The sequence below is a fragment of the Colossoma macropomum genome, unplaced genomic scaffold, assembly GCF_904425465.1.
Source record: "Colossoma macropomum unplaced genomic scaffold, Colossoma_macropomum, whole genome shotgun sequence".
NCBI lineage: Eukaryota > Metazoa > Chordata > Actinopteri > Characiformes > Serrasalmidae > Colossoma > Colossoma macropomum.
In genome coordinates this window covers 1,159,312-1,186,797 of record NW_023496043.1, presented here as the reverse complement: position 1 = coordinate 1,186,797, position 27,486 = coordinate 1,159,312, and the positions used below count along the sequence as shown (strand labels likewise).

Sequence of the window (27,486 nt, the reverse complement as noted above, 5' to 3'; positions counted from 1 at the left end):
AACAACTTTTAAAAAGTGTCACATTTAAATACCTCTTTTGCCACAGCTACAATCTTTTTACCGCCAGAATCAATTAAAAAAACAAAAACATTTTGTGCCTTATATTGCTGCTCTTTTGGTCAATGAATGTTTTACTTGTGAACTTTATTTAAATAAGTGTTTTACTTTAAAACACTTATTTAAAGCTCTGAATTTCCAGAGGGAAAATCCTCTACCTTTAGTTAAAAAAAACCTTAAAAACTTGAACTTAATTAACTGACGTCTGAGATACTTTCTCTTAACTGTTTTTAAAAAAAATGAGGGTTGTAAAAATACATCACTTCAGTTTGGATGCATCAATCTGAAGGTGGTCAGTCAACTGAACTGATTTTGGAATATCAGAATAAATTATAAATAATTATCATAATACTATTAGTATTAAGTATACACTCTTTTTTGTAAAATAAAATTCTCATGCTATTTTCAACTAAAATTAAATAATAAAATAAATAAACATGTTTGGCGCATTACTTTTATTGCCTCCGTTCCACTACTGAGTAAACAGTTCCAGTCAAATTGGTGCAGTCAATGTTTTTTTCAAAAATAATGCTGAATCAGACCAAAGTTACTCACTGTTTACTCATTACAAATTAATCACTGTGGGGTCACCCCTGTTGAAAACGCAGGAATGGACGCACTGCAGGGCTTGAGTGTTGCAATGTCCTGAATGGGATAGGCTTACGTTTAAAGCAGCCACATCGTTCTCGTAGGCTTCTCTCAGCTTCTTCATGATCTCCACCTCTGCATTACAGCACTCTTCCACTCCTCCTCTCACTGTGATGGTACGCTCCAGGTTATATATGGTCAAGTCTTGCAATCTGCAGTGGGGGAAAAAAAAAACAACAGTGATGGGGGGGGGGATTCAGTGCTTCATAAATAATGCTAACTGGAGGTTTAATATAAATGCAGTTGTGTATAAAATTATTCAGATGTGCCAGTCCTGTGTAATTTCTACGGTTTCAATGAATTTGCACGAATTAGGAAATGTTAGCTGTGTCCAGAATGATGAGAGCTGTAAATTATTCTAAAATGATGAGAAAGATGTAGCAAATCAATAATTAAATCAATAAAGAAGACTAAACTTCTAGAATACCTTATATAAAACTATGCATCTAGAATGGCTTATAAAAAAACTGAACATTAGGGCTGGCCTGAATAATTTGAATACTTGAGTATTCCCTCTGCATACAAGTGTTTTTTGGTGCATGTCAGGCCACTATTGTAAATAACAATTCATTTTTAATGTCCTGCCTTGGTTAAATAAAGTAATTCTAATAATTAAAATGTGAAAACTTGTTTATTTATATTGGTATTCATTTCTCTATTTAGTATTCACTGTATTTTTAAGCCACAACATTTGTAGTCTAAGCTACAATGTGCAAAGGCCCTTAGACAGAACAGTGATTGTTAATATTGGGAAAATGTTAGACATAAATAAATCATAGCTAGTACTGTTAAATTCATTGAGTGCACTCTTCGTTATCAGAGTAGATCTGGAAAGAGTGTGTAGTGCTTACGGGGAAATGGTGATCTTGGTCCCGGTGTCCTGCTCAATTTTCTTCAGATTCCTGCCTTCCTTCCCAATCAGACGACCCACCAGACTGTTATGGGCCAAGATTTTCAGAGGAACCTCCTCAGCACTGTCTCACAGCAACAGAGAGATTGTCTATGTTATATTACATAATGTACTGATATAATATATGAATATAATACACTAATGCACTATCAAAAGCGCACTAAAATACTGATCCCCACAGCAGGCCACAAATCCATTTACACACATTTTTTTTCACATCCAAAATTCAAAGAAAGGTTAAACTGACGTTTTTGTGTCAGTGGCTTCTTTCTCCATGACTTCCAGGATCATCCTGCAGGCATGAGAGCAGCCCTCTGGAGATGAGTGGATGGTGATAGGCTTCTCCGCAGCTCCTGCATTCTCCTTACGATGGATATCCACCCTGAAAGCGAGGGGGGGGAGAGGGAGAGGGGTTTTAATCATGACAACAGGCTAACGTTTTATTCAATTTTGTCATGTATTTTGTTTTTGCTGTAATATCAGTATATATGCTAAGTATGATGGGGAAAAAGTCAGTTAATCCCTTCCAGCAACTTTAGCCTTGCTACAGTAGCTAGTAGGGCAGGCTTTGACGTTAACTTAGCTAGCAAGCAATGCACAACTGAAGTCTGTGAACTTTCTGCTCATCAATCAGATGTTTGTCCCTAAAAATAAGTGATCTGTGACATACAAAGTAAATCTAATATGAAATAAATAATGCACTCTATTTTTTGCATTTTGACACGTTGTGCACTTTAATTTCTCATTAGGTCGAATGGGATATTTGCCAATATACTGTAAAACCTTCCAATCTAGCAACAGTTGCTATGAATGAACGCATTTGTGGGTGGAATATAGACAGGCCAATTCTATTATTTGAGATTATATTTCAATGCACTACTACTAAGATACAAACCTAAAAAATACTTTGTTTATTACTTACAGGAAAACGTAATCTCACTACCCAATACTTTTTTCAGTACTCATAAGGAAAAACTCGATCACTGTAAACATAATTTAAAACACGTCTGTATCCCTGCCTTTCACCAAGACACAGCCAGTTTTTCAAAATTATGAAAGGCTGATGCTATTTGAAAACCCAGCAACTAGTTAGGAAAAGTTCCAAAAACAGCTGCCAGAAAATAAAATCGTAATCAATAAATTGTAGAGCTTACAGATGTGTTCCTGAATAAAAATGTAGGCCTGTTTAGGCGAGGTTAGGGATCCCACTTCTTCAGCACAACAGATTGTTTGCTGAGTTTGCAGTACTTTTAGTGCTCGCGCTGCTTACATTCACAATCAAAGTCATGCAGTTATCTGACGAGGGTGGCATGCACACGCACAAACTGCAGGCACAGATAATAGAGAGGACATTTATTATTTAAATGCCTTGCACCTAATATATTTTGTTGTATGAGTAATGCAAGTAACACAGTTCTTATGATAATAACGGTAAAGGGACTTGGCAACTGTGAGGAGTTATACTACTTTGTTACAGGAAAAATTTCTCAGATTACTGTAACATGTTCCTTTGAACTGTGTTAACCCCACACATGAATCATGACTAGAATTGCATCGAAAAGCTATGTGCCACTAAATACCAAATTTCAGTACCTAAGCAGTCAGTCTTATGAGTGTAAGTGAGCTAATAAGCATGCTTCCTCCAAAATCTAGACTGGTGACAGGCTGTCCAAATTACATTCCATATGGATGTTATTAAAGCCAGCTCTTCTTTTTTACTCTGCAGTCTGTTGTGGTCAGTATGTATTATCACTTCCATCACCTCACACTCATTCCTGGTCTACACCGACGTTTTGGTTTGTAATCAAAAAAGAAGGTATAGAAAATGAATCAGTATTGAGGCATTGACATCGATGATGAGTTTCAACAATACCCAGCACTGATCATGACTATAAGCAGGACTGCATCATTAGAACAAATTGTGTTCCTCAGCTAATGAATGACTTGGATGTCTTGGTGATTATCATGAACACCTGCAGCTGATCAGAGTGTCTGCACACTTAACACAAGCTTCTATAAATTTCACTGCTCATTCGCTGAGTGGTTCTTAGCAGGAACAATTGATTTTGAGGCTGTAGGTAAAGTGCTAAACAGGATGAAGCTCTAACTGAGACTGTCGAGACTGTCGTACTGTAGAGGCAAATACTAAACAAAATACTGATTATGATTAACAGTGTAAACTCCAGGTTTATTATTGAGATATTAATCTTGATGCATTACATTCAGTAACTATCATATATTTTTCAGCAACCACTATGAAACTAATGTGTATGAGAGCCCACCTGGAACCCAACTAGCCTACTTTCCATCTCGTGTACCTCCCTACTCAGAGCCCACCTGGAAGTTGGTGAGCTCACTTTCATCCTGTGTAACAACCCACTCAGTACCCACCTGAAACCCAACTAGCCCACTTTCCAGTTTGTGTACTTACCCAATGAGAGCCCCCATGGAACCTAACTAGCCCACTTTCCATCTCATGTATTTATCCGTTCAGAGCCCACCTGGAACTCAGCTAGCCCACTTTCAACCTGTGTAACAACCCATTCAGAGCCCACCTGGAATCCAGCTAGCCCACTTTCCATCTTGTACACCTCCTCACTCAGAGTCCACCTGGGACCCAACTAGCCTACTTTCATCTCACGTACCAACCCAGTGAGAGCCCACCTAGAACCCAACTCGCCCAATTTCTAACTTGAGTACCTCCCCACTCCGAGCCCACCTGGAACCCAACTCGCCCACTTTCCATCTCGTGTACCTCCCCTCTCAGAGCCCACCTGGAACCCAACTAGACCACATCAACCTGTGTAACAACCCACTGAGAGTCCACTTGGACCTTAACTAGCACTCTTTTAACATATGTACCAACCGAGAGCCCACCTGTAACCCTGCTAGCCCCTTTCAATCTATATGCTTTCCAGGGTCAGGAAAGGGATGTCTATCAGACAGTGTTTTGGAGCTGATATTAGCTAAGTTACTGCTTGTAACTGTAATTGTTTACTTGGTGAAAAAGTGATGAAGAAATGCTTCTGTGCTCATTTCAGAATCTTCCTATGTTGAACAACAGTTTTTCACACAACAGGTGCATAAATGGGAGATTCTAATTAGTTTGCTATCAAACCAGGAATGACATTTACCACTAATGTTAAGTGTCAGATTCAGAGAACATGCTTGTCTCATAAGCTACTAAATAATATAAAATCAATTATGATACAGTATATGATTTTTATCAGTATATGATGATGTATATAAGTATATGATGGTGCACATTTCTTTTAATAATTTTTTACAGGGTGTGGTGCCCACAGCTGTATTCTTTGTGGGGGCCCAGAACTAAGTAAATATTAAAAATGTAATTATAAAAATGCAAATATTACCAAAAGAGTAATTCAGCAGCAATGAGGACGACAACAACAACAACAGTAACAACCCAAAAGCAAAACAATTATTAATAAAGCTTTCAAGTGATGTCTGACACCTGGTGCATATATGGATATTCATGTATTAAATCTGATGCCTAATCCATCTGTAAAGCACAAAAGGCTAAATAATGACAAATAATACATATGATGACAGCAACATCTTAATTAAAGCAGACATTGAACCAACAATTTTCTCCCTAGCTGATCAGCCAAGATGTCTGGTGCCTAAAGTTTTGTTCAAAAGCTTTGATCAGGATTAAAGATGGCTGCTTCACTGCTTATACAGTGCATATCGCTGTTGTTGGATCAAAAACTTGTATCTCCAAAATGGTAACTTTACAGGAGAAGTAAAAAACACACTTTACTTTTAATGTAAGTCAATGGAACCAGACATTTTTCCTAGAAATTTTGGGCCATTTCTTTTGGTCCATTCATCGTGAAATTTAAACACAATGTAAAGGGCAACAGACATTTTCAAATTATATCAAAAACGAAAAAAAACGACAAAAATGACAAGGTTTTGTTCTGATCAGCTACTTTTGTAGTAGAGGAAAAAGGATATGATTTTTCAGTGAGCTATTGCTCTGATATGAGTTTAAACAGGGCTACTCACTTGGACTGAGTCTTCTTGGTGATGTTTTTGATGGTCAGTCCCTCTTTGCCAATGATGGCTCCTACAAACTGTGTGGGCACCAACAGTCTGAGTGGGAGTTCGTGGTTGCCGTGTCGGGGCCCTTGGAGGCCCCCCATGGCCCCGGGGTGTGTGGAGTCGGGCTCCCGTGCCCCTCTGCCCCCCCGGGATGACGCCCGCTGGGCCTGAGACTCTCCGCCCCCCTCCACGTCCAGAATGTAGGACACACTGAAGGAGTGGTTATCCAAACTGTGACCCGTCAACTTCTCGATGGCCCTGAGGAGAGACATACATATATGTATATCTCCAAAATAGCAGCTTTACAGGACAAAGCAAAAACATTCTTAAATTTGTTCTTAATGTAATTCAATGTAAAGGGGTTTTATTCCAAGTGATGTTGAAGTGTATCTACTAGTCCATTCCAAATTTTCACACAGCTGCTACGTTCAACATGCTCCACCATACCAACACTGCAAAACACGCTGATGTTACTCCCTTTAGCTGAAACACAGAATCAGGGATGTTTCAGTCACATTTCAAGTTCACATTTCAGTTCATGTTCCTCCCACTGTGTAGTCAGTTGCAGCGTAAGGTAGTCCGGTTTGTGTTTGAGGTCGGTCTCTTGAGGTTAAGCCTCCCATGGACACAGCTCACTGCACTTCTACTTCCTCTCGCACCACCTGCAATGCCACCTCCACCGGCATCTTCTGCATCAGGCAATGCCGCCACCTCAGGGCCTGGTCCTCGCAACAAGCTGAGGCTCTGCATCTCCTCTTCCACTACTGATAGCGTGAATGACTTTTACCATGCCTATTTATCAAATTCCAGCAGTTTCTGATGTTTGCAGAAGCACAAGCATATAGGACACACGACAAATGACTTGAGAAACCAATCTGCTGTGTGTGCACATGTAGGATCAGAGTCAGAAAGCAATACTGACATATGTTTATCTAGAATTTTTTCAGTTTCTATTTTTCTATTTTGTACAGTAAAAATATTTTGAATCTACTTTAGTTATTAAACTGCTTTAGTTATTTTTAAAAATAAAAGGATGTTATGGAATAATAATCCACAGTTAGCCTATAAAAATAGGTTTACTTAAGTTAAAAAATAAAATGTTTTTATACGAAAAGAAAATCTACATTTTTTATTTCGACAAAAACTATTTGTGTTGTGTTATTTGCTACTTTCTCATTAAGTTGACTGGAATATTTGAAAATGAACTGTAAAGCTTTTTCAACCTAGCAACAACTCTTAAGAATGCATTTGCAGACAAAGCATTAATTGATCAGAGAGAGAGGGTGAGTGTCAAATGACAAGAAAAAAGGGGAAAGATCTTTACAAACTTCACATAAACACAAAGGCATATCACTCAGTCATGTGAAGGACAGTACAGATTATATTGCTTCCGCATACAATGCATGAGGGACGGTGGTGTGGATGGAAGGATGGAGAGAGGTATGAACAGATGGATGGAGGGATGGAGGGCTGGGTGTGGAGTCTCTTACTCTTTAGCTTCCTCCTTTGAAGCATATGTGACATTTACCACAGCTGTGTCTGAGTCAGCATTAACTGAAGAGAGAGAGAGAGAGAGAGAGAGAGAGAGAGAGGTGGGTGAATCCAAAAATACATTCATACATTTTGTACACTTTCACATTCTGATTATGCCATTCACAGTTAGATTCAGCCACAAAGTCTGAGTCACTCACATTCACACACACACGCGTTTTCATACCTTGTCAGGACATGGGATTTCACACACACATACACATATGTACATAAAGTACATATGTCCCAGGTATTATATATAAGTAAGTACTTATTTGTAATACTATGCCCCATATAATAAAATTTAATAATAATAATAATAATAATAATGTATTAATTATATGGAATTATATGAAATGATATGTTCCATATGTATCATATAAGGATACACAATGATATCAGACTGATTTTAGTATTTGCAGATACAGGTGTTAAAATAAATATCCGCATTAGACAGATGTTTGGATACAACTCTTATTTCATTTGATATCTGATGATGTACTTTTTGTCAGGATTCTTCTGCTGTATCTGCAGGCTAGTCCTGCCTTTCTCTGGCTTTACTACACAGTTCTAAAAAAGTACAAACACACATACAGACTACTGTGGGTGGTTGTGACGGCTGCTTTACTACATGCAGACGTGTGCATCTATTATCAAGCGCCTGCCTGTCGCCCAGTGACAGGAAGCCCTAAATCAGAGCTCTCAACACACACACACACACACACACACACACACACACACACACACACACACACACACACTCCACACACACACACTCACACACACACTTGTGGATGGACCTCCCAGAGATCAAAGAACCACAGACCACTCGACACGACCCCCTGAGACTAGAAACCGAGCTTTCTAAACATCATTTCCGCTAAACACACACACACACACACACACACACACACACACACACACACCTCAGTCAAAAATAAATTCACGACCCTCTCCAACATCAGCTCTGCATATGCTTCCTCATATATACATATAAATGTATGTTTTTTTTTTTTTATACTCTTAACACATTTATTCATATTTGTCTGTTATGCACAGTTTTTTTAGGCTGGATAATAATTATGGCTACAGTGTATTCCCACCAGATGCAGCTCTAATGTCACATGCTGTTGCCACATGGCAACAAAATGCAAAGTACCTCCTCCAACTGTCAATGCCTTATTTTATTTATTTGACCAAATATTTCTATTAATTGTCATTTTGAAATAGAAATAAAAACTTTTCTGCTATAATTTGTGCTGTACACAAGTACATCAGTACACAAGTAACAGGCTATGGTTGCCAAGCAACAAAGCACATTATTACAGAATTCAGCTGTGCCTGTTGTGTGCGTGTTTTGAGCATTTCACAAAGGCTTTGATAGTAGCTCAACAGATATTAGAACCAGAATGTTCTGTTTTATTACAAAACCTGAAGTCATAAGGAAATTGAAATCTGATCCCAGATCAGAACTATAACTCTGAGGAATCAGATACAAACAAGTCTGATAAACAGAGCAGCTCAAGCATACGGCCGACCTATGAGAAATGTGGAGTGGCTAAATGGTCCATTAGATGAGTAAGAGGCGGTATTTAGATTGGGGATGTGTGAGAGATGCTATTTGTGTGTGTGTGTGTGTGTGTGTGTGTGTGTGTGTGTGTGTGAAAGAGAGAGAGCGAGCAAGAGTGAGATAACTCATAGGAGACAGCAGTAAACATATGGTTAAACAACACAGCTTTGAAAACTGCAAACTGCCAGTGCAATGATTCCCTGAGATTATAATGATTCACTGTTAGTATTAGCAGTGAACAACTACAGGCAGTAATGTTCTCTCACAGTGTGTGTGTGAGAGAGAGCAAGAGTGACTGAGGGTGAGAGAGAGAGACAGCAAGAGTGAGACAGCACATTAGACAGAACATAAAATATGCAATCATATGCAAAAGTTTGAACGTTGCTGGTTAAACTACGTTATCTTGATTTTCTAAGTGAAAGTAAGTTAACAAATACTCTACAGAGAACATGTTTAAATATTTTTTTTGCTGAGTTTAACATATTAGAAATAAAGAAAATAAATAAATAAATTAGAAAATATGACCACATTTTATGTTTTATTTATGTTCTTTTCAATATGTTAAATTCAGCAAATAAACAGTGAAAAGTGTGTTCTCTGTAGAGGATGTGTTTGTTTTCACTAAAAATATAAAAAAACATGTAATTTGTCCAGAGGCCCCAAACCTTTTGCATATGACTGTGTGGTTAAACAACAACAACAACACACACACAAAATCCTTACAGAACAAAACTTGCAACATGTATAAAAGGAGCCCAGGTATCACTATAGTATAACTTGAATAAACACTAGAAAACACTGGAGTATAACTTGAATAAACAAAAATTAATAAATATGAATTACCTGTGTTCTGAGCTACAAATCAACTGTAGCCTATAACGAACCTTATATAAAAATACACAACGTGTATGTGTGTGTGTGTGGGGGGCTATTTTTGATTGATGTCTGTGGTGGTCCTGTGAGGGTCATGACCATTGAAGAAGAGCGTAAAAGGGGGCTAACAAAGTATTTAGAGAAACAGATAGACTACGGTCTGTAATTGTACAATTGTGCACCTATATAGTAAGTGGAGCTGATTAAATGGTCAATCAATGTAGAAACAAGTAGGTGTACTTAATGAAGTGGCTGATCTGTGTATAAATATATAAATAAAACATACGGGACATATATATATATATATATGTCCCATATGTTATATATATACACATATATATATAAAACACACATACTGGTACTTGTATTTATATAAAAATGACCCCACATCCTGACACTGTTCAAATACAGTGTGTGTCTGTGTGTGTGTGTGTGTCTGTGTGTGTAACCAGTCGGCAGACCCAGCGATGCTAAAATGATTTAAAGGCCTCATTAGAAAACTCCAACATCATCATCTTACTTAAAAACTACAATCAAAGACTACCAGAGAGTCACACACTCTGCTTACACACAGGATGACAGCAAAGCCATCATCATTTATCATGATTTACACACATCACACAGAGTAATTCAGACCACCCACACATCAAACACCCAGACAGACACACAACAAACATACAAATACATTTACACACAGACACACTCACTTTATAATGGTGATCATACCTTGCTCCACGTTTTCTACTGAACCGTACTGTGATAACAGGTTGTCTAATACCTACAGGGGAGGAAAAAAGAGAAAAAACTCAAATAAAGCACGCAATCAAATGCATCTACACACACACACACACACAACACAGACATGAAATACAGCCCATTCTTTGTTGCCCTCATTTTGTCACAGTAACTAAATGCTTCTATTCTGTTTCAGTAAATTCACAGCTTAAATAAACAGTCGCATCTGCACACATAGACTGCAGAACCACATTCTCTCAGTATTTAATGCTGAATTAAATCTGTCCAGAGCATGACAAAATGTTTTCAGATCTCACATTACTCTGTACACAACACGTCCTTTCAATTTAGAGTTTGGGAGAAAATGGGAGGGAAAAAGAGGGAGATTGACAAACAAAAATAGATGTTCAGATAGATAGGTAGATAGATTGATGGATAGATGGTCAGAAGGACAGACAGACAGACAGTTTTTTTAACTTGCCCTGATCTAACATGCTAGCCACAAGATAATTTTAGCCAACAGCTAATACACTAGCCATGATTCAATGCAATATGGGTTACAATACACTCCAATATGTATAGACACATAGACATACATACATACATACATACAGACTTGCACCTTTGGTATCACAGAAGGCTTTAATATACAAATAAGCCCTCTAACTAGAGGTGAGCAATATGGCAAGAATGTAATACACATGTAATTCAAAATACTTCCAGAAGTTCTCATGATATAAGTCACAATATGTATTTTTACTGACAGAGAGCTTGTGATGAATGAGATACACTATATAGACAAAAGTATTGGGACACACCTTTCATTATTGAGTTCTGGTGTTTCAGCCGCACCCATTGCTAACAGGTGGATAAAATTAAACCAGGCAGTCTCGATAGACAAACACTGGCAGTAGAATGGGTCGTACTGATGAGCTCAGTGACTTTAAACGTGGCACTGTTATAGGATGCCACCTCTGCTACAAGTCAGTTTGTGAAACTTCTGTCCTGCTAGATCTGCCCCTGTCAACTGTAAGTGCTATTACTGTGAAATGGAAGCACCTAGGAGCAACAACTGCTTAGCCACGAAGCGGTAGACCACGCAAATTCACAGAGGGGGGTGCTGGCGTGTGCTGAAGCGCACAGTGTCTATCCACTGTTGAATCACTCACTGAAGAGTTCCAAATTGCCTCTGGAAGCAACATCAGCAAAAGAACAGTGCAGGTGCACAAAATGGTTTCTATTGCCGAGCAGCTACATACAAGACTAGGATCAAAACGCACGATGCCAAACAGGGAGGAGTGGTGTAAAGCACGCAACTACAGGACTCTGGAGCAGTGGAAAGGCTTTCTGTGGAGAGATGAATCACATTTCTATTTCTGGCAGTCTGATGGACGAGTCTGGGTTTGGCGAACGACAGGAGAACGTTACCTGCCTGCCTGACATTGTGCCAAGTGTAAAGTTTGGTGGAGGAGGGATAATGATATAGGGTTGTTTTTCAAGGGTTGGGCTAGGACCCAGTTCCAGTGAAGGGAAAATCTTAATGCTTCAGCAGACCAACACATTTTGGACAATTCAGTGCTTCCAACATAATGTGAACAGTTTGGGGAAGATCCTTTTCTGTTTCAGCATGACTGAGCCCCTGTGCACAAAGTAAGGTCCATAAAGGCATGGCTGGGTGAGTTTGGAGTGGAAAAACTTGACTGGCCCTCACAGAGCCCTGACCTCAACCTCATTGAACACCTTTGGGATGAACCAGAACAGAGATTGCGAGCCAGACCCTCTAGTCCAACAGCAGCGTCTGACCTCACAAATACTCTTCCGGATGAATGGGCAAAAATGCCTACAGACACTCCAAAATCCTGTAGAAAGCTTCCCAGAAGAGTGGAAGCTGTTATAGCTGCAAAAGGAGGACCAACCCTATATTATTGCCTATGGATTTAGAGAGGGACGACATAAAAGCTTCTGTGGGTGTGATGTGAAAGTGTCTCAATACTTTTGTCTATATAGTGTATTTACCTGATCCAACAAATGCAATCATTTTAGTTAAAATAATGTAGGCCAGTCTTTAAACATGTCACCACAGGTTCAACATTGTGTTTCATTAAACTGCAAATTGCAACAGCAAAATATTAGTACTTGAGTCTCAAATTGTACTAATAAGGTTACAATTGATTTTGATTATTTTGTTATGATTAACAATTATTTTAAAAATATAAACCAAATACACAAATGTGACCAGAAGAACTGGGGTTTTATGATGTAAAATAGTCTGGGAATTATAGTTCAGCAAAAATATATGCATATATTATTTGTATATTATTAAACATTAATAATTAGTTCTGATATTCTAAAATTGGTGCACCTGAAGCTAGAGATACCACTTTTTCTTTTCCAGCACCAATAACAATATTAAGACCTTCGGTATCAGCTGACACGGATCTAATATTTATCCTTGAAAACTACTTAAAAGCAGATATTTTTATTGAAGTACTTCACCTAAGATGAGCATCTAAGAGGTGTTGCTGGAACACTAGTTAGATAGATAGATAGATAGATAGATAGATAGATACCTCTACACAGAGTGAGACACAGAGCGAGGCAGTGGCAGGGAGAGACAGGTAAAAAGATGCAGACAGACATCGGTAGCATAACAAAAGCAAAGGCATAAGCCATGAAGTGTATAAGTATGAAAAAATGGTAAATATGGAGAGGGAGAGAATAAATGAATATAGAGTGCAGAAATAGGTCAGGAGATACAGAAGGGAAAAAAAAGATGGAGAAAGCCAGTAAAAAAGGCTCTGACATACAAGCCCAATTCCAACCATCAACCTCCATCTCTCCATACATAACTGCTTAATCTGTAATCACTTAATAAATGTTCATGTCCAGATAGACCACAAGGAGATAACACAAGCTCTAAAGCAGCCAATCCCTGTGACAGATTCTACAGGTGGGAAAAGAGGACTAAACTGCTCCCAACACTGAATGCAGAGCATCTGTATAATAAAAATACAAAAAAGAGCCATATGAAGAAAAAAGATATACCATCAATACAATCTGGAAAGAAAAAAAAGCCATTAATACCATCTGATGAAACCAAAAAACAAGCCATGAACACAATTTGATGATCAAATATGCTGTTAATAGCATATAGAAAAAAGTCAATATGGTCCATTAAAGAACAAAAATTAAGTCATCATCACAATCTAATAAAAATGAACATAAAGCTATTCACGTAATCTAATGAAGACCAAAATAAGCCATCAATACAATCTGATAAAGACCAAAATAAGCCATCAATACAATCTGATAAAGACCAAAATAAGCCATCAATACTATCTACTGAAGACCAAAATAAGCCATCAATATGATCTGACAAAGGCCAAAAACAATCCATCAATATGATCTGATAAAGGCCAAAAAATAATCCATCAATATGATCTGATAAAGACCATAATAAGCCATCAATATGATCTGATAAAGACCATAATATGATCTGATAAAGACCAACACAATCTATCAATATGATCTTACAAAGAACACAAATAAGACATCAATGAGATCCAATAAAAATAAGCCATCGACTGATCTGATAAAGACCAAAACAGGCCATCAATACTATCTAATGAAGACCAAAATAAGCCATCACTACTATCTGATAAAGGCCAAAAAAAATCCATCAGTATGATCTGATAAAGACCATAATAAGTCATCAATATGATTGAATAAAGACCAACACAATCTATTAATATAAAGAACACAAAATAAGACATCAATATGATCCGATAAAGACTAAGAAATAATTAATTAATATGATCCGATACGGGCCAAAAATAAGACATCAATATGATCCGATAAAGACTAAGAAATAATTAATCAATATGATCCGATACGGGCCAAAAATAAGACATCAATATGATTTGATGAACAAAAAAGTCATTGGGCCTAATTCACCAATATCTTCCTAAGTTTTTTCTTAAATTTGTTCTTCAGGAAGGTCCTACGAAATAGTCTACATAAGATTCATGACGTGTTCTTAAATCACAGAACTGTTTGCACCTTCTTGGGTGTGTGTAAATTCTGTTCTAACCTAAGAACAAATCCTAAATAAGAAAACCCTGGTGAACGTCAGAATCTTCGTGAAAACTGAAGAAGTGAGTTTGAAGAAGAAATTTCTTATTAGGAACGGTTGGAGGTTTACATTACATATTTTAAATAATCACATCAGCCCATAACTAATTCCATAGTTATGAGATGAATTACATTTACATCTGATTTACAATCTGTATTGACAGGTCTTTTTTTTCTATGTTCTACACAGCAAGACTATGCACACATCAATAACTTTTCATCAAATTAAAATCATAAAATATCAAATGTGGTATTGGTAAGTTTAGAATCTGCATTTTCAACAGAATGTCTATGTTCGTTTCAGTGAGCTACACTTTTGTTTTTACCTGTGACCACCGTGGCTTCTAAGGGTTGATGTATTGTACTTACAATGCATGATATGTTTCACTTTCAGCAGAGAATCACAATTAACAGGGCAATTTTGATCAGGATGAGTTGACTATAAATAGACAGCAATCAGTCTTGCTGCACTTTTTCTGTTTGTTTGTTTTAAAATCAGGCCTATATGCTAATGAGAAGCAGCAGGGCTTACCTCCCACTGCAGGTGAGGGGGAATGTTCCGGATCTGAATCTTACGACTTCTGCAGGGAGAGAGAGAGAGAGAGAGAAAGAGAGAGAGAGAGAGAGAGAGAGAGAGAGAGAGAGAGAGAGAGAGAGAGAGAGAGAGAGAGATTAGATTTCATGTTTTGCTTTACTATTACAGCTCATGCAGTAACTCCTTTTCATGTCAGCAAGTCTGGGCTGATTTAGTTATCAAAAGAATATAGCAGGAACCTCCTTATTTATTTAAAATTACAGTGTACTGCACTAAGCAACCATGATGCTTTCCCTTGATGCAAGAGCGGCAGAATAGTAGTTTTCAAAACATATTGCGGCTGCCTTGTCAAAGTAAATAACTCCACCAGCCTCTGTTCCTAATGCAATTCCAGAAAACCACTCCAGAGAAAAACTGCACTTCACTTCACCAGACATGCAACACAACCTATTAGTCTGATCAAATACAGATAAAGACATGTACATACAAACAGCTTAGCACTCCTGCTGGTACAGGGTATTTTCATCTGTATTAGTGTAATAGAATTAATAATGTTACACACTAGAGGTGCAATGATTGTTATACACCAGAGGTGTAACGAGTGAACTTACAAATATAATGATTTGTATTCAATATTTTACAAACTGCACTGCACTAAATCCAATTAAACAGGCCTGATTCTGCTCACTTTGAGTCCGTGTTAAGTACTGGCAATGTCCACCGTATGCTCAGAAAAGTGTACTATGACATGATTTATCACAATAACGATAAAGTATCATCATTTTGCCCACCTATGCTATGATGTCTCAATTTGACACATTTTTCATTACAGAAAAAATAATAAGCACTTAAAAGTTATGAAAGCTTTATAAGATCGCAATCTATCACTTTAGCCAAAAGCTAAAAGTCCATAGCTAACATGTTAGTTACAATACAATGATGCAATGTGATGCAATGTGCTGTACTAGAGATAGCATGACACCATCTTGTCTTGTCTGACACTGATATTGAAACCTTAAGTATTGCCCGTTCCCTTGAGCGTAAGTTTTAGCTTTAAAATGAGCTACTTATAATTGAAGCGCTTCACTTAAGATGAGCATTTAAAAGTAGCCTACGATGCTGAAACTACTCAAACACTCTGCTGTCCCAGAGACAAAAAATACACAGCTAACATCATCACACCAGGCAGTATGAGTGAGTGCTGTTTCAGGATACATCGGTTACAAGATCAAAAAAGACTATTTTTTGTTTCAATTTTTTGAAACAAATAAGACTATTTTTATTGTTTCCCCCCTTACCCAAAATGTCTTTTATCAGCAAAGAAAAGTTTGGTGCTCGGGTTGTAAAAGTATGTCACATAGCTAAAACCAGTTTCTGAGTTCAGACCATGCCTTCAACATGGTGGTGGTAGTATGAGGGAAGACTGACTGAGGGAGGAGAACTCTGATAACTTGGGCTGGAGTTCTGGGAAGCTTCTGCCTGTAACTAGAAGGCCAGACCCCCTCATAGCTGTAGCAGGACTGATGCTGGACTGAGGAACAGGGAGGAGATGGGGTGGCGGTGGGGATAGCAAACCCTTCGTCACGGGAACAGAAGGTGAGGATGTGAATTTATAGAGTGTTAGACTGGAAGAAGGAGGGGTTTCAGGCATGTCCCGCCCTCCAAACTTCAGTTATAACATAATTACATTAGCTGCCAAAAAGAAAGAGAAACTCTGACTTTTACTTTTGACCATTTTAGTATAACAGTGTGTCATACAGTGTCAGAAACCACATAAGAAAGTCTGTTAGAGATTCCTTAACAGCTCAACCCCGTTTGAAGTACGTGACATTTTGGGTATATCTGGTGACTATAAGCTTCCATTATTTGTTAGTTATTGGCTACATTAGTCTTGCAGCTCCAGCATAAAATTAAAGAAGGATGAAACATGACCTGGCTGATAGACGACATTTGGGAAAGGGGAAAAGTGTGTAAATTAGATTTTGTAACAAACTCTTCTTTTAACCATTTTAAACTTTGTGTTTTTGAAATACAAAAACAAACAAACAAAAAACCTTTCCTCATTTTTCTTACAGTGACTGGACAAAATATCTCCATAACATCATAATTTAGGGATGCAGAGTGATAAGGAAAAATATCCACACTAGACATTTTTTTCGATTTGACATATTTCAAACTGATATTTGATGATATAGTAATTATACTCCAGAAGAGCAGAATGTTTATGCAATGCTGGGGTACTATGCTAAAATATCAGCTTTTTATTAATTTTACTGCGTTTGTAACCCTCTGCAAATACAAGTTATATTACTCTGTAAGATTAATGCAGGGGGATCCAGTTGCAGTTCGACATTGGCAGATACGCACATGAAAAATACTGTATATCAGAGCTGGGCCTCAATTGCATCAGTTTACCCCATTTCAAAATGCTCAACGCTTTTCTGTTATCCCTGAGGACATTTGGTTTTACCAAGTGCCAAATAAATGGTCTCACACTTGTATGTAAGTGTATTTGTTCGTATGTAAACAGGCTGACCCTGGGTAGCACTAGACTGCATCTGTATCGTATTACATCATTTGGTAACGAGATCACAGGGCTACATCACCTTCACTAATGAGATCAGACGCGTGCCAGCTACTGCTCCTCTATCAGTGCAAAGCTGCAGAGAGAGAAACCTGGGGCAACCCGCTTTTACTGCTGCAAACAAAACCCGCTTTCTGTTGGCTGGAGTGAGTTAATCCGGTGCTGGCAACTATGTGAGTCTTAAGAACTTTCTTATTGGAAGGTTCAGACAAATAGATACATTTGTTTTTCATTCAGATACATTCCTTACATACAACGGACAGCAGTTTGCATAATCTTGACCCTTTTTTTGGTTGAAAACTCCTAATTTTCTACCAGTACTTGGAACTAAAACAGCCAAAGACTTAGAATTAGACTTTTAGTCGTAAGTGAACTGAAGCAAGTAGGTATCGAAGTTGTCTCATATTATGCAACAGTTAGTCCGGCCACAGTTGGTTGAGAGGCGTTCTAACCGTGCTTTTATTTCGCCATAACATCACGGGTTTTTTCACACTGTATCACTCCGCTGAGACGCTGTTGCTAAGCAAAGACTTTGACAGCTGTAGGAGATGCTCAAGTCATTGGAACATTTTTACTTCTTACTTTACACAAACAGAAAATGGATACTTTTACGATCACATTTGACCGACAGCTGTTTTGGTCAGACTCTGAAGATGAGACTACACTAAATTCCCAAACTGTCTCTTGGTCTGTGTGAGGAGCTGAAGAACGAACTGCCGGCTGTGCAGCGAGTTAGCGGAGTGCGTTACTCTGACGTAGCAACAAGCTGCTTGTTAAGGAACTATAATTTGGCGGAAGGAAAAACATATTATTAAACGTTAAAACATAGTAAATTCCACGTTCATGGCCCAGTTTATTTATTTCTTACTTTATTTGTTTAACTGTTGTCTAAAAGCAATAGAACACTCAAGGTTGTGTGTTATCGCGAATAACATCACGGCTGTGATGATCTACGGCACTCGCCTTCGGCTCGACCTCGAGTGTTCTATTGCTTAAATAAATAATTAAATAAACAAACAACAAAAACGTAGGACTATGACAATAATCATGTTTGAGTAGTAGTGTAATATTTGATTACACTGGCTAAAAAAAAGGAATTGTTTTTAAAAATAAACTCGACACAGCCATTTTTCATATTTGATAACAGCCCAAGCATTTTCTTTAAGGATAAAATTTTATTTAAAAATACAATTTATGAAAAGTTTTATTTAAATAAAGTATGAACTCTAAAAACATGACCACTGTGTCTATCAGACTGGAGCTCTGAGACTCTTTCAATCATCTGCTTCACATGAAGGGTAAAATCTTAATTAAAGCGACAGTTTAGCCAGTAATCTATATCATCTATAAGCTGGCTGTCATTTGAAATCTAAGCAAATTTGCTTCTTAATGCCTCTACTGGATTAGAATAAAAACACAGAAGGTGGATCAGGACAAAATGAAAAACTGGCAAACGTATGTCACATTTATAAGTAACAGTATGTAATACAAACCACATAAGCAAGTCCAACCTTATCATGCGCATGGAGCATGCACGTCTGCATCCTAAAGGAGAGCCGAGGCTGACGAGGCCTCTTCAATCCTAATCCAATTGGGCCGTTGAGAAGCAAATTTGCTTAGATTTCAAATGACAGCCAGCTTATAGACAATATAGATTAACCGAGAGATTACTCTACTAAACGAATGTAAAGCCCCAGACATCTGTTTGAGTTTTTCCCCTATTTTCAGGTTTTGATTTATTTCTGATTTATTTAAATTTGATTTTCACATTTTTGCTAATTTTTAATATTACAAGTGAAGAAAAACAGAGAAATGTCACTTTGCATTTTTTAATGAAACTGCTAAAGCAATATTTAGTGACAGCAAAAGTTCAGGCCACAAATGAAATCTATGATTGAATTTATTTTTATAGTGCGCACACTCACTTATTTCCTTACTCACGTTCATCAAGCTAAAGATCATCCATGTGGTTGTGCTATTAGCACACAAACAATTTTTCTGCATCACTGAAAGAGAGGAAACCCACACCAGCAGCAGCAGCTGGTGAACACGTTTTTTTTAAGTCAGTTTAAGAGGAGGATTGGTTCCTTTTTGAGTCTTGGTTCCCCTCAAGGTTTCTTCCTCTTGCTCTTAGGGAGTTTCTCGTCGACGCTCATGGGGGCTTGGACCCAGATTTTTTTGTAAAGCTGCTTTGTGACAACACCTGTTGTAAAAAGCGCTATAGAAATAAACTTTGACTTGACTTTGACTAATAACTTGTGAAGCACATAAGTTTACTTATTTTATAAACACTCAGAAAAGCACCAGTGATGTTCCTCTTCAGCGTTCTTGTTTTAATATCAACAGTTAATTCCCTAATTATTAGCCAACTGGCCAACCCACATGCCTTTACTGATATACAGGGCCTGGATGCTGTGCACGTAGGGAACAGCATTCGCTAAAAGAACCAAAAATGTGAACATATTATCCAGATGTGCTCAGAAATCTTCCAGTTTCACACATTTCAGTGTTTATATCTGAAATTAGTTTTTATGTCTCAGTTCCATGATTCCACACGTGTTCTCTACATCATGGAAATCACAGGGGAGGAGAATGCATAACTGTCACTACAAAAGCCTGGTTTCCATCCGCCTGTCGAACAATGCTGTTTCTATCAACTCTGTACAAGAGAATAAACTCTACTCCACTTTCATAAAGTTAGGCTCAGTATACAGAGTGTTTACACACAAATGAACTACTTCCTACTGTTTTGTTTAATTTAATGTACACATTAGTAAACTGGTATCTGCTGCCTTCTATTATGTTTTATAGCTATGGCCAGGCACAAACGTCTTTTATTTGAATGTACAGTATTTATTTTGAAGAATGCATTTCCATCGTAATTAACCAATTTCTTTTTTAAGGGTAAAAAGTTTATCCACTTCATACAAACTTTTATGCAAAGACTGTCAATTTTATTTGATATATGTTGATATATAAGCTGGGAAATATGGCAAAAATGTAGTATCACAATACAAGAGATTTTCATGACACAATATGCAACAACAACTGATAAGTTTGAATTGAAGAAGGGCTGTACTTAAAAAAAAATATCAAAAAACTATGAATCCAATGATGTATATTTAACATACTATACTGCACTAATTCCAATTACACAGGACTAATGACGCTCTAATCATACACGTAGTTGCTCAGTGTTTAAGCACTGGTGATATCCACGATATGCTCAGAAAAGCATTATGTAACACATTGTGACATAACTGATCACAATAACAACAAATATTGTCATATTTCCAGCCCTAATTTGTTGTTTCCGCCATGTTTTTTTTCACTTGATGTGCCAAAACAAATAAAAATAAGCTGATAGAAACCCAGCAAGTGTCTATTTTCTCTGCTATTTTAAAGCTCTTCTCCAACATGAAAGGAAGCTTCCTACATGGAGGAGATTTCCTAAACAGAAGACCTGACCAGCTACAGACTGTCTGAGGTAATGCCTCTTATTACTTCTCAGGCAGTTTGCTCAGAGAGATTGTCAAGGCTGGCTCAGTATCTAAGGCAGCTTTCATCACACAGATCTATTTCTGGGCCAACTCTTGGCCCCTGAGGTCCTCCCGGGCTGTGGCTGGACTCAACTGGAGCTGACACACCCCCACATACCCCCACCACGCGCTTCCAGAGACACCTCTAAGCTGAATTAACCCGGTTTCCTGCTTCGTCTCTTAAGCCCATAAGCGCATAAGGGACCTGGAAGTCTGAGCAGAGCCGAGAGTGGCAGAGATAGAGAGAGAGAAAGTATCTAAACAGCGGCCACGAGGGACTGAAGTACACTGTACAACGGATAGAGTGTACTTATAACTGAAGTCAGTGAGCAGTTTCTGAATTTGTGAATAAACATATAAAAATACGTGTCTATATAACACAAATTTAAGACTACAACCATTACACTCCAACAATGCGATACTCGAGATGGAATGTCTTTCCAAAGCTGTTCTTATGAAGTTTCAACCTTTAAACACTGCAGTAAGATAGTTAAAAAGAAGTTTTGGATACTTTGCTTTTCTGGCATCCAAGAGCGATTAGGTGGAGCCTGCAAATACTCCGCCCACACCATGGCGCTGGTAACATACCACCAATTCTTCCCTCTGGAAAACTGATCTAGAATGAATCTACACATCTACATACCAACAAACACATTTGATTGAAGTCTTCATTAGTGTTCTACAAAAATACACATATACAAGTGTTTACAGAGGTAATTATTACAAACGTTTTTGAGTCTCTTTTTTCTGAGTAGAGACAAACACATGAAAATGAATGCTTGTGATAATCGACTCTATGCTGCAAATAGAGCAGATAAAGATTAGGTGGAAAAATGCTGGATTATTCCTTCAAATCCTGATGGCGATATGGGCTGATGGACTGATGGGCTGCTCATGACTTTCCCAACAGGCTACTGGTCGACACCCTGCAATTACAAATGAACGACTGGCTGCTCGGAGAGCTTCAAAGAGCCACTTCCTGACTTTGGACATTTGATAAAAACAATGTTTAGAGCCTTATAGGACAGTGATGGACTAGCTTGAACTAGCATGGTTTCTGTGCTTGACCAATTACAGGTATATTATCTATAACAAAATTCAGGCTTCATGTCAAAAATATCACTGTATCAATACATATCGATCCTCAAAATTAGAAACGATACCAATACATATTTTCCGCAGTATCAGTTACCATATATACTATTCATACCATTTCATTCAGTGAATTAAAAGATTTTTATGTTCAAGACAGTACATAGCTTGCACATTTAGAACAAGACTGTATTTGGTTCTCATTGTAAATGAAATTAAAAAGTTTGTGTTGGTGGGCCAACAGGTGTTCTCTAAAGGCTCTAAATCTAAGCTAACTTGAATTTGGTCACTTTCAAAGCCCTGTTGCTTGTGTGCAATTGGCTTGTTGGTTGTTGTTTCAAGTAATTGCATTTGGTGTAGCCAGTCAGATAAATTACATCACCAAGTGCTTTTCTGAGCATACCATGGATTTTGTCAGTAGTTAAAGAACACTAACCAACTGTATGTGCCATTAAATAGTGAGCACAATAAATCTTTATTTCAGTGCAGTATGTGAAATGTCAAAAAAAAACAAAAAACAATTTAATCAGTTTGTAATTACAATTACAATTTTCATTCCACACTTTTTTAACATTTCAAACTTCAGAAAAATTTAATTCTGTACACTTTTCTTTCACCCACCTACAGGTCAGCATGACACTGGCAATTACTGGAGATCCCTCTGCTGTTTGGCACTGATAGTAATGAATACTGATGCTTCTCAAAGTATTGTATTGAAGTTTAAAATTCAAGTATTTTGAAAACTCTACAACAATATCCATCAATCCATCATCACAATGTTGAGATAGCATCGTGATGCCACATAACCACCAACCCCACCTCAGTGCAGAGCATTACACTAATTTTACTGCACTACTGTCATCATCAGGTGAAAGGAAAAACTGCAACATACTGGCTGGCCGGCCACTTACAACACTCTCTAAAACAAAAGCCACAGGTCAATTACAATCTTTCCGTTGGCTAAATTTGGCCCTGGGGCTGGATTTAGGACACCCCTGCTGTAGATGATGTGTAGATGAACTTATCAGAAAATCAATAAAACATGTACTTGGCTGGGGCACCCACACTTTTACATATGACTGTTTCTCCACTGAAAGCAAATTTCAAACACCAAACATGCCTTGGCTTGGTCAAGTACGGTTACACTAGGAAGTCCATGCATCCTGTTGGTAAACAATGAACTTGCAGTGAGTTCACCACGTCACCTCCACTGACCTCACTCCAGCCTGTCCATCTGACAGACAATAACAACTTTACTCAGTAACAACTTAAATCACTGCTTAATCAACTTGGCAGTCGTAGACACACATGACAGGTGAACTCAAAGCGCCTAATTCCGACAGTTTTAACTTCGCTTTAGGCTACAGGAAACAGCTTAGTAAAAATAGGCAGGGAATTGTCTGCCTATCTTGGCTGCCTCTACTGTCAACCTGAAACCCTCACCTGAACACAGCGGCCATGTTGATAAAGAAACGAGCCAAGTGGAAATCTTGCTCGTAACGAGTTCAAGTGAGTGTGGACCCCCTGGAGTGGGCACAGGTGGTGATGTCCCACAGCCAATAACAATCGCGACTGGCTGCCAGAGGGACCGAGGCCAAGGTGCCGTTCAGCAGCTCCAGTCTGGGAGGAGTGAAGGCTAGCGCAGACAACTTCTTTCAAAGCACAGTCACATCAGAACAATTCAGTGTAATTATGATGCATCATAATATCTCAAATGTCACGTTGTTTCAATTCAACTATTCAGGTATGATTCAAAATTACGTTCAAAAATATTCACACAGTGAGTAACACAGTGAAAGTACTTAATTCAAAGATTAATATAAGCCAATGAGCAGTGGCTGAATTCTGTGATCAGACATTTGACATACCTGACTCTCTAATATGAAATATATCACATGAACACAATTTGTCTGTCAATTTCCACTTTTTTAGCAAAAAAAACTGGTTTCCTATATAGTAATTAAACCTAGCACTAGACTAAATCTTCCCTTCAATGGAGATTCTCCATTCAGAATGCTGTGCCCAGGACTAGGCTTAACTCCAATCAAACAAGCCAACCATACATGTAATATACACTATATGGCCAAAAGTATGTGGACATTCAACTACCACATCCTCCACACCAAACTCATCAAACCATGTCTTCATGGACCTCACTTTGTGCACAGGGGCACAGCCATGATGGAACAGGGCCTTCTCAAAACTGTTGCCACAAAGTTGGAAGCACAGATTTGTCTAAAATGTCTTTGCATGCTGTAATACTGACATTATTCTTGGAACACTGGAACCAATGGGCCTAAAAAACAGCCCGAGACCCTCATCCCTCTTCCACCAAACTTTCCTGTTAGCACTATGAATTTCAGTGGGTAGTGTTTTCCTGGCATCTGCCAAATCCAGATTCATCTATCAAACTGCCAGATAGTGAAGAATGATTCATCACTGCAGAGAACATGTTTCCACTGCTCCAGAGTTCAGTGGCGGTGTGCAGCACTCCAGCTGACGGTTGGCATTGAACATAGTGATCTTAGCCTTTTGTGTCCCAACACACAGTCCCAACTGAGGATAGGTGATTTTAACACACTATGCTCTTTAGTTGCCTCACTCTGTGACTGTGCCTGGTGTACTGCTTTGTGGCTCAGCCTTTGTTTCTCCTGGTTGCTTCCATTTCACAATAATAGCGCTTACAGTTGACAGGGGCAGATCTAGCAGTGTACAAATTTCACAAAATTGTGGAAAAAGTGGCATCCTATGACAGCGCCAAGTTTAAAGTCCCTGAGCTCTACACTACGACCCATTCTACTGCCAGTGTTTGTCTATGGAGACTGCAAGGCTATGGCTTGATTTCATACACCTGTTAGCAATGAGTGTGGCTAAAACACCTGAACTCAATATAAAGTAGGAGTGTCAACATACTTTTGGCCATGTAGAGCATATATTTCATAAACGTGGAAATTCATACTTAAAACAAGCAAATTCAAACGACACTTTTTCAGTGTGAATACACAAATATGACTAGAGGAACTATTTACATAGTGATTCGATATAGTCTATGCAGGATGCATAGTCTAAGTGCACTTTATTAATTTTACTGCATTTGTAACCCCTTACAAATGTTATATTTCTCCGTGGTGCCAATCCAGGTAGATGCAGTCCAAATTTCTACATTTTTAAAATGTTTATGTATCCGCAGACATACATAACTGATTTTTGTATCGGCTGACAATTCCCATATTGGTGCATCCATAATGTACGTGGCCATGGATTGGTGAATGTAGGATTACTTGAGAAAGCTCAGCCCAACAGTGTAGATGCAATGCTCTTGCTGGCTAAGTTACTCTGGAGCTGCAGAGCTGAAACGTTTAGTGAAAAATCAAGTTTAGACAATTTCCTTACCACACATTAATCAGCCAAGACATGTTTGATGTCTGAATTTTACTTCTAGTTTTGCTATGAGGCTAAAGTAGCTAAGTAACAGAAGTAAGAGAACCTTATACCTTACCAATTATTATCAAACTGCATGCCTAAAGCATCGCACACTTGCCTGAAACCACTGAGTTATCTCAAACAGACTCAAGCAGTGCTTTCTGACACTGTATGACATACTGACATCTGCCACTACTGTTTTTAGCTTTCATGTTTGTTTACATAGATAATACTTTAAATAGCTATGTGGAAAAATGTGTAAATGTGATTTAAACTATTCTTTTCAAGCCAAACTGCACTAACCTTAGGACTGTTTTCCAAAGGCAACAACAACTAACTCACATCTAAAACAATTAGAAAGGTCTTTCTATCCAGAAGTAATTCTTATTTCTTACATTCTGAATAATGATTAATAGCTAATTGTTGGTTAATAATTGGTAATACTACATGCAATAAAATACAATCATAAAATATTTATATGTTTAGGTTTAATATATATGAATGTAAAGCCAGTCATCTGAGTATTGCCATCCTGTATTGACTGTGAAAGTGAACCGGCGCTGCATTTCTCTCTATGACTGACAAGGCCGTTTTTCACTCCTAATCTACTATGCACTGTTAGAGGGAGGAGTGTGACGAAGACTATAGACAGGGCTTGAATTTTAACACCACCTTTCGCTAGCGCCCATGGAATAAGAACAAGATTTCCTCCCATGGCCAAGGCAATCATATATAGAAATACAGAGTGTATGCCCATAGAAAAGTCAACAAACAACTAAAAAATAATAAAAAACATTGCCCAACAGTTCGCCTTTAACCAATTACATTTGCACCAAAAAACATTCGGGGAAGATGTGTGGAGTTTCTATGAAGCCCTGGCATATTTCTGTAGACTGCCTGTTCTTCTGAAAGCACAAGCTAACCCATTAACATGCTTCTGCGATCTTGTAGCTTATAGAGCAACATCCCACAGGACTCCAAATATTAGCATTCTGCATCTCTCAGCCTTTTGTGTATTAGCTTTGTTAACAATGTTTATCATGTGTGCGAGAATCTGTTTGACCCAAGTGACTCTTCCATTTTCTTCAAGCGTCCCTCAGAAGCAGAAATGGTGGATTATGAAATGAGTACTTATACAAGGAACATAAGTGTACACATGGGAAGAAAAGCATCCTGAATTACCATTTTCTAAATACAGATCCATTAGCATTGGCTAGTCATGCAAGACAACTTACACCAGTAAAACTAACCCCCAACTCAAGACAGCCTGACATTTGCTATTGAAGGGATTTTCTCTTGCTTTTTTTGAAATCAGAGTTTGATGTAGCAGTAAAACTGTTACAGGTTCAGTATATACCATTCATTCTCCAGTTCATATCTGAAAATTAAACTGCGAAAACAGCCTGTTTTGAATTTGTTGTCCCTGTGACGCCACAAAAACTCTAACCTGCATATATCCACTTATTCAGCCTACAGCAGTTTAGCCACGCCCGTTCACACTGAACTTGTACAGTTTTTCAGGTTTAGGTTGGGAGGCATAAATTAGAACGGAGATCATTTACATATATCAGCCTTAAAGGTAATAAAATAGCTTGTTTAATTCTAGAGGGATAAAGAGAGGTTGGAAAATGGTCATGCAAAAATGTTTTTGGCAGATAAACCCACACAAACAAACAAATGAAACACAAGAAAAATGCAGGACGCAGACTTTTTTAACGGACCCAGAGCAAAACCTAAGGGTACAAAGCAAATGCGAGGAAAAACTCAAGGTGGGTAATATGATGATATTTT

General features: G+C 38.1%; 1 protein-coding gene across 1 annotated transcript in view; it reads right to left on the bottom strand.

Moving 5' to 3' along the window:
- Nucleotides 1-27,486, bottom strand: part of igf2bp2b (insulin-like growth factor 2 mRNA binding protein 2b) — a 66,095-nt gene that overhangs the window by 11,863 nt on the left and 26,746 nt on the right. Inside the window, exons 3-9 of the mRNA XM_036564901.1 lie at nucleotides 15,055-15,103; nucleotides 10,383-10,434; nucleotides 7,174-7,237; nucleotides 5,648-5,941; nucleotides 1,863-1,997; nucleotides 1,557-1,679; nucleotides 722-857 (exon numbers count right to left, since the gene is read on the bottom strand). Coding sequence (XP_036420794.1) covers nucleotides 722-857; nucleotides 1,557-1,679; nucleotides 1,863-1,997; nucleotides 5,648-5,941; nucleotides 7,174-7,237; nucleotides 10,383-10,434; nucleotides 15,055-15,103 — 853 coding nt within the window. The remainder of the gene's footprint in view (nucleotides 1-721; nucleotides 858-1,556; nucleotides 1,680-1,862; nucleotides 1,998-5,647; nucleotides 5,942-7,173; nucleotides 7,238-10,382; nucleotides 10,435-15,054; nucleotides 15,104-27,486) is intronic.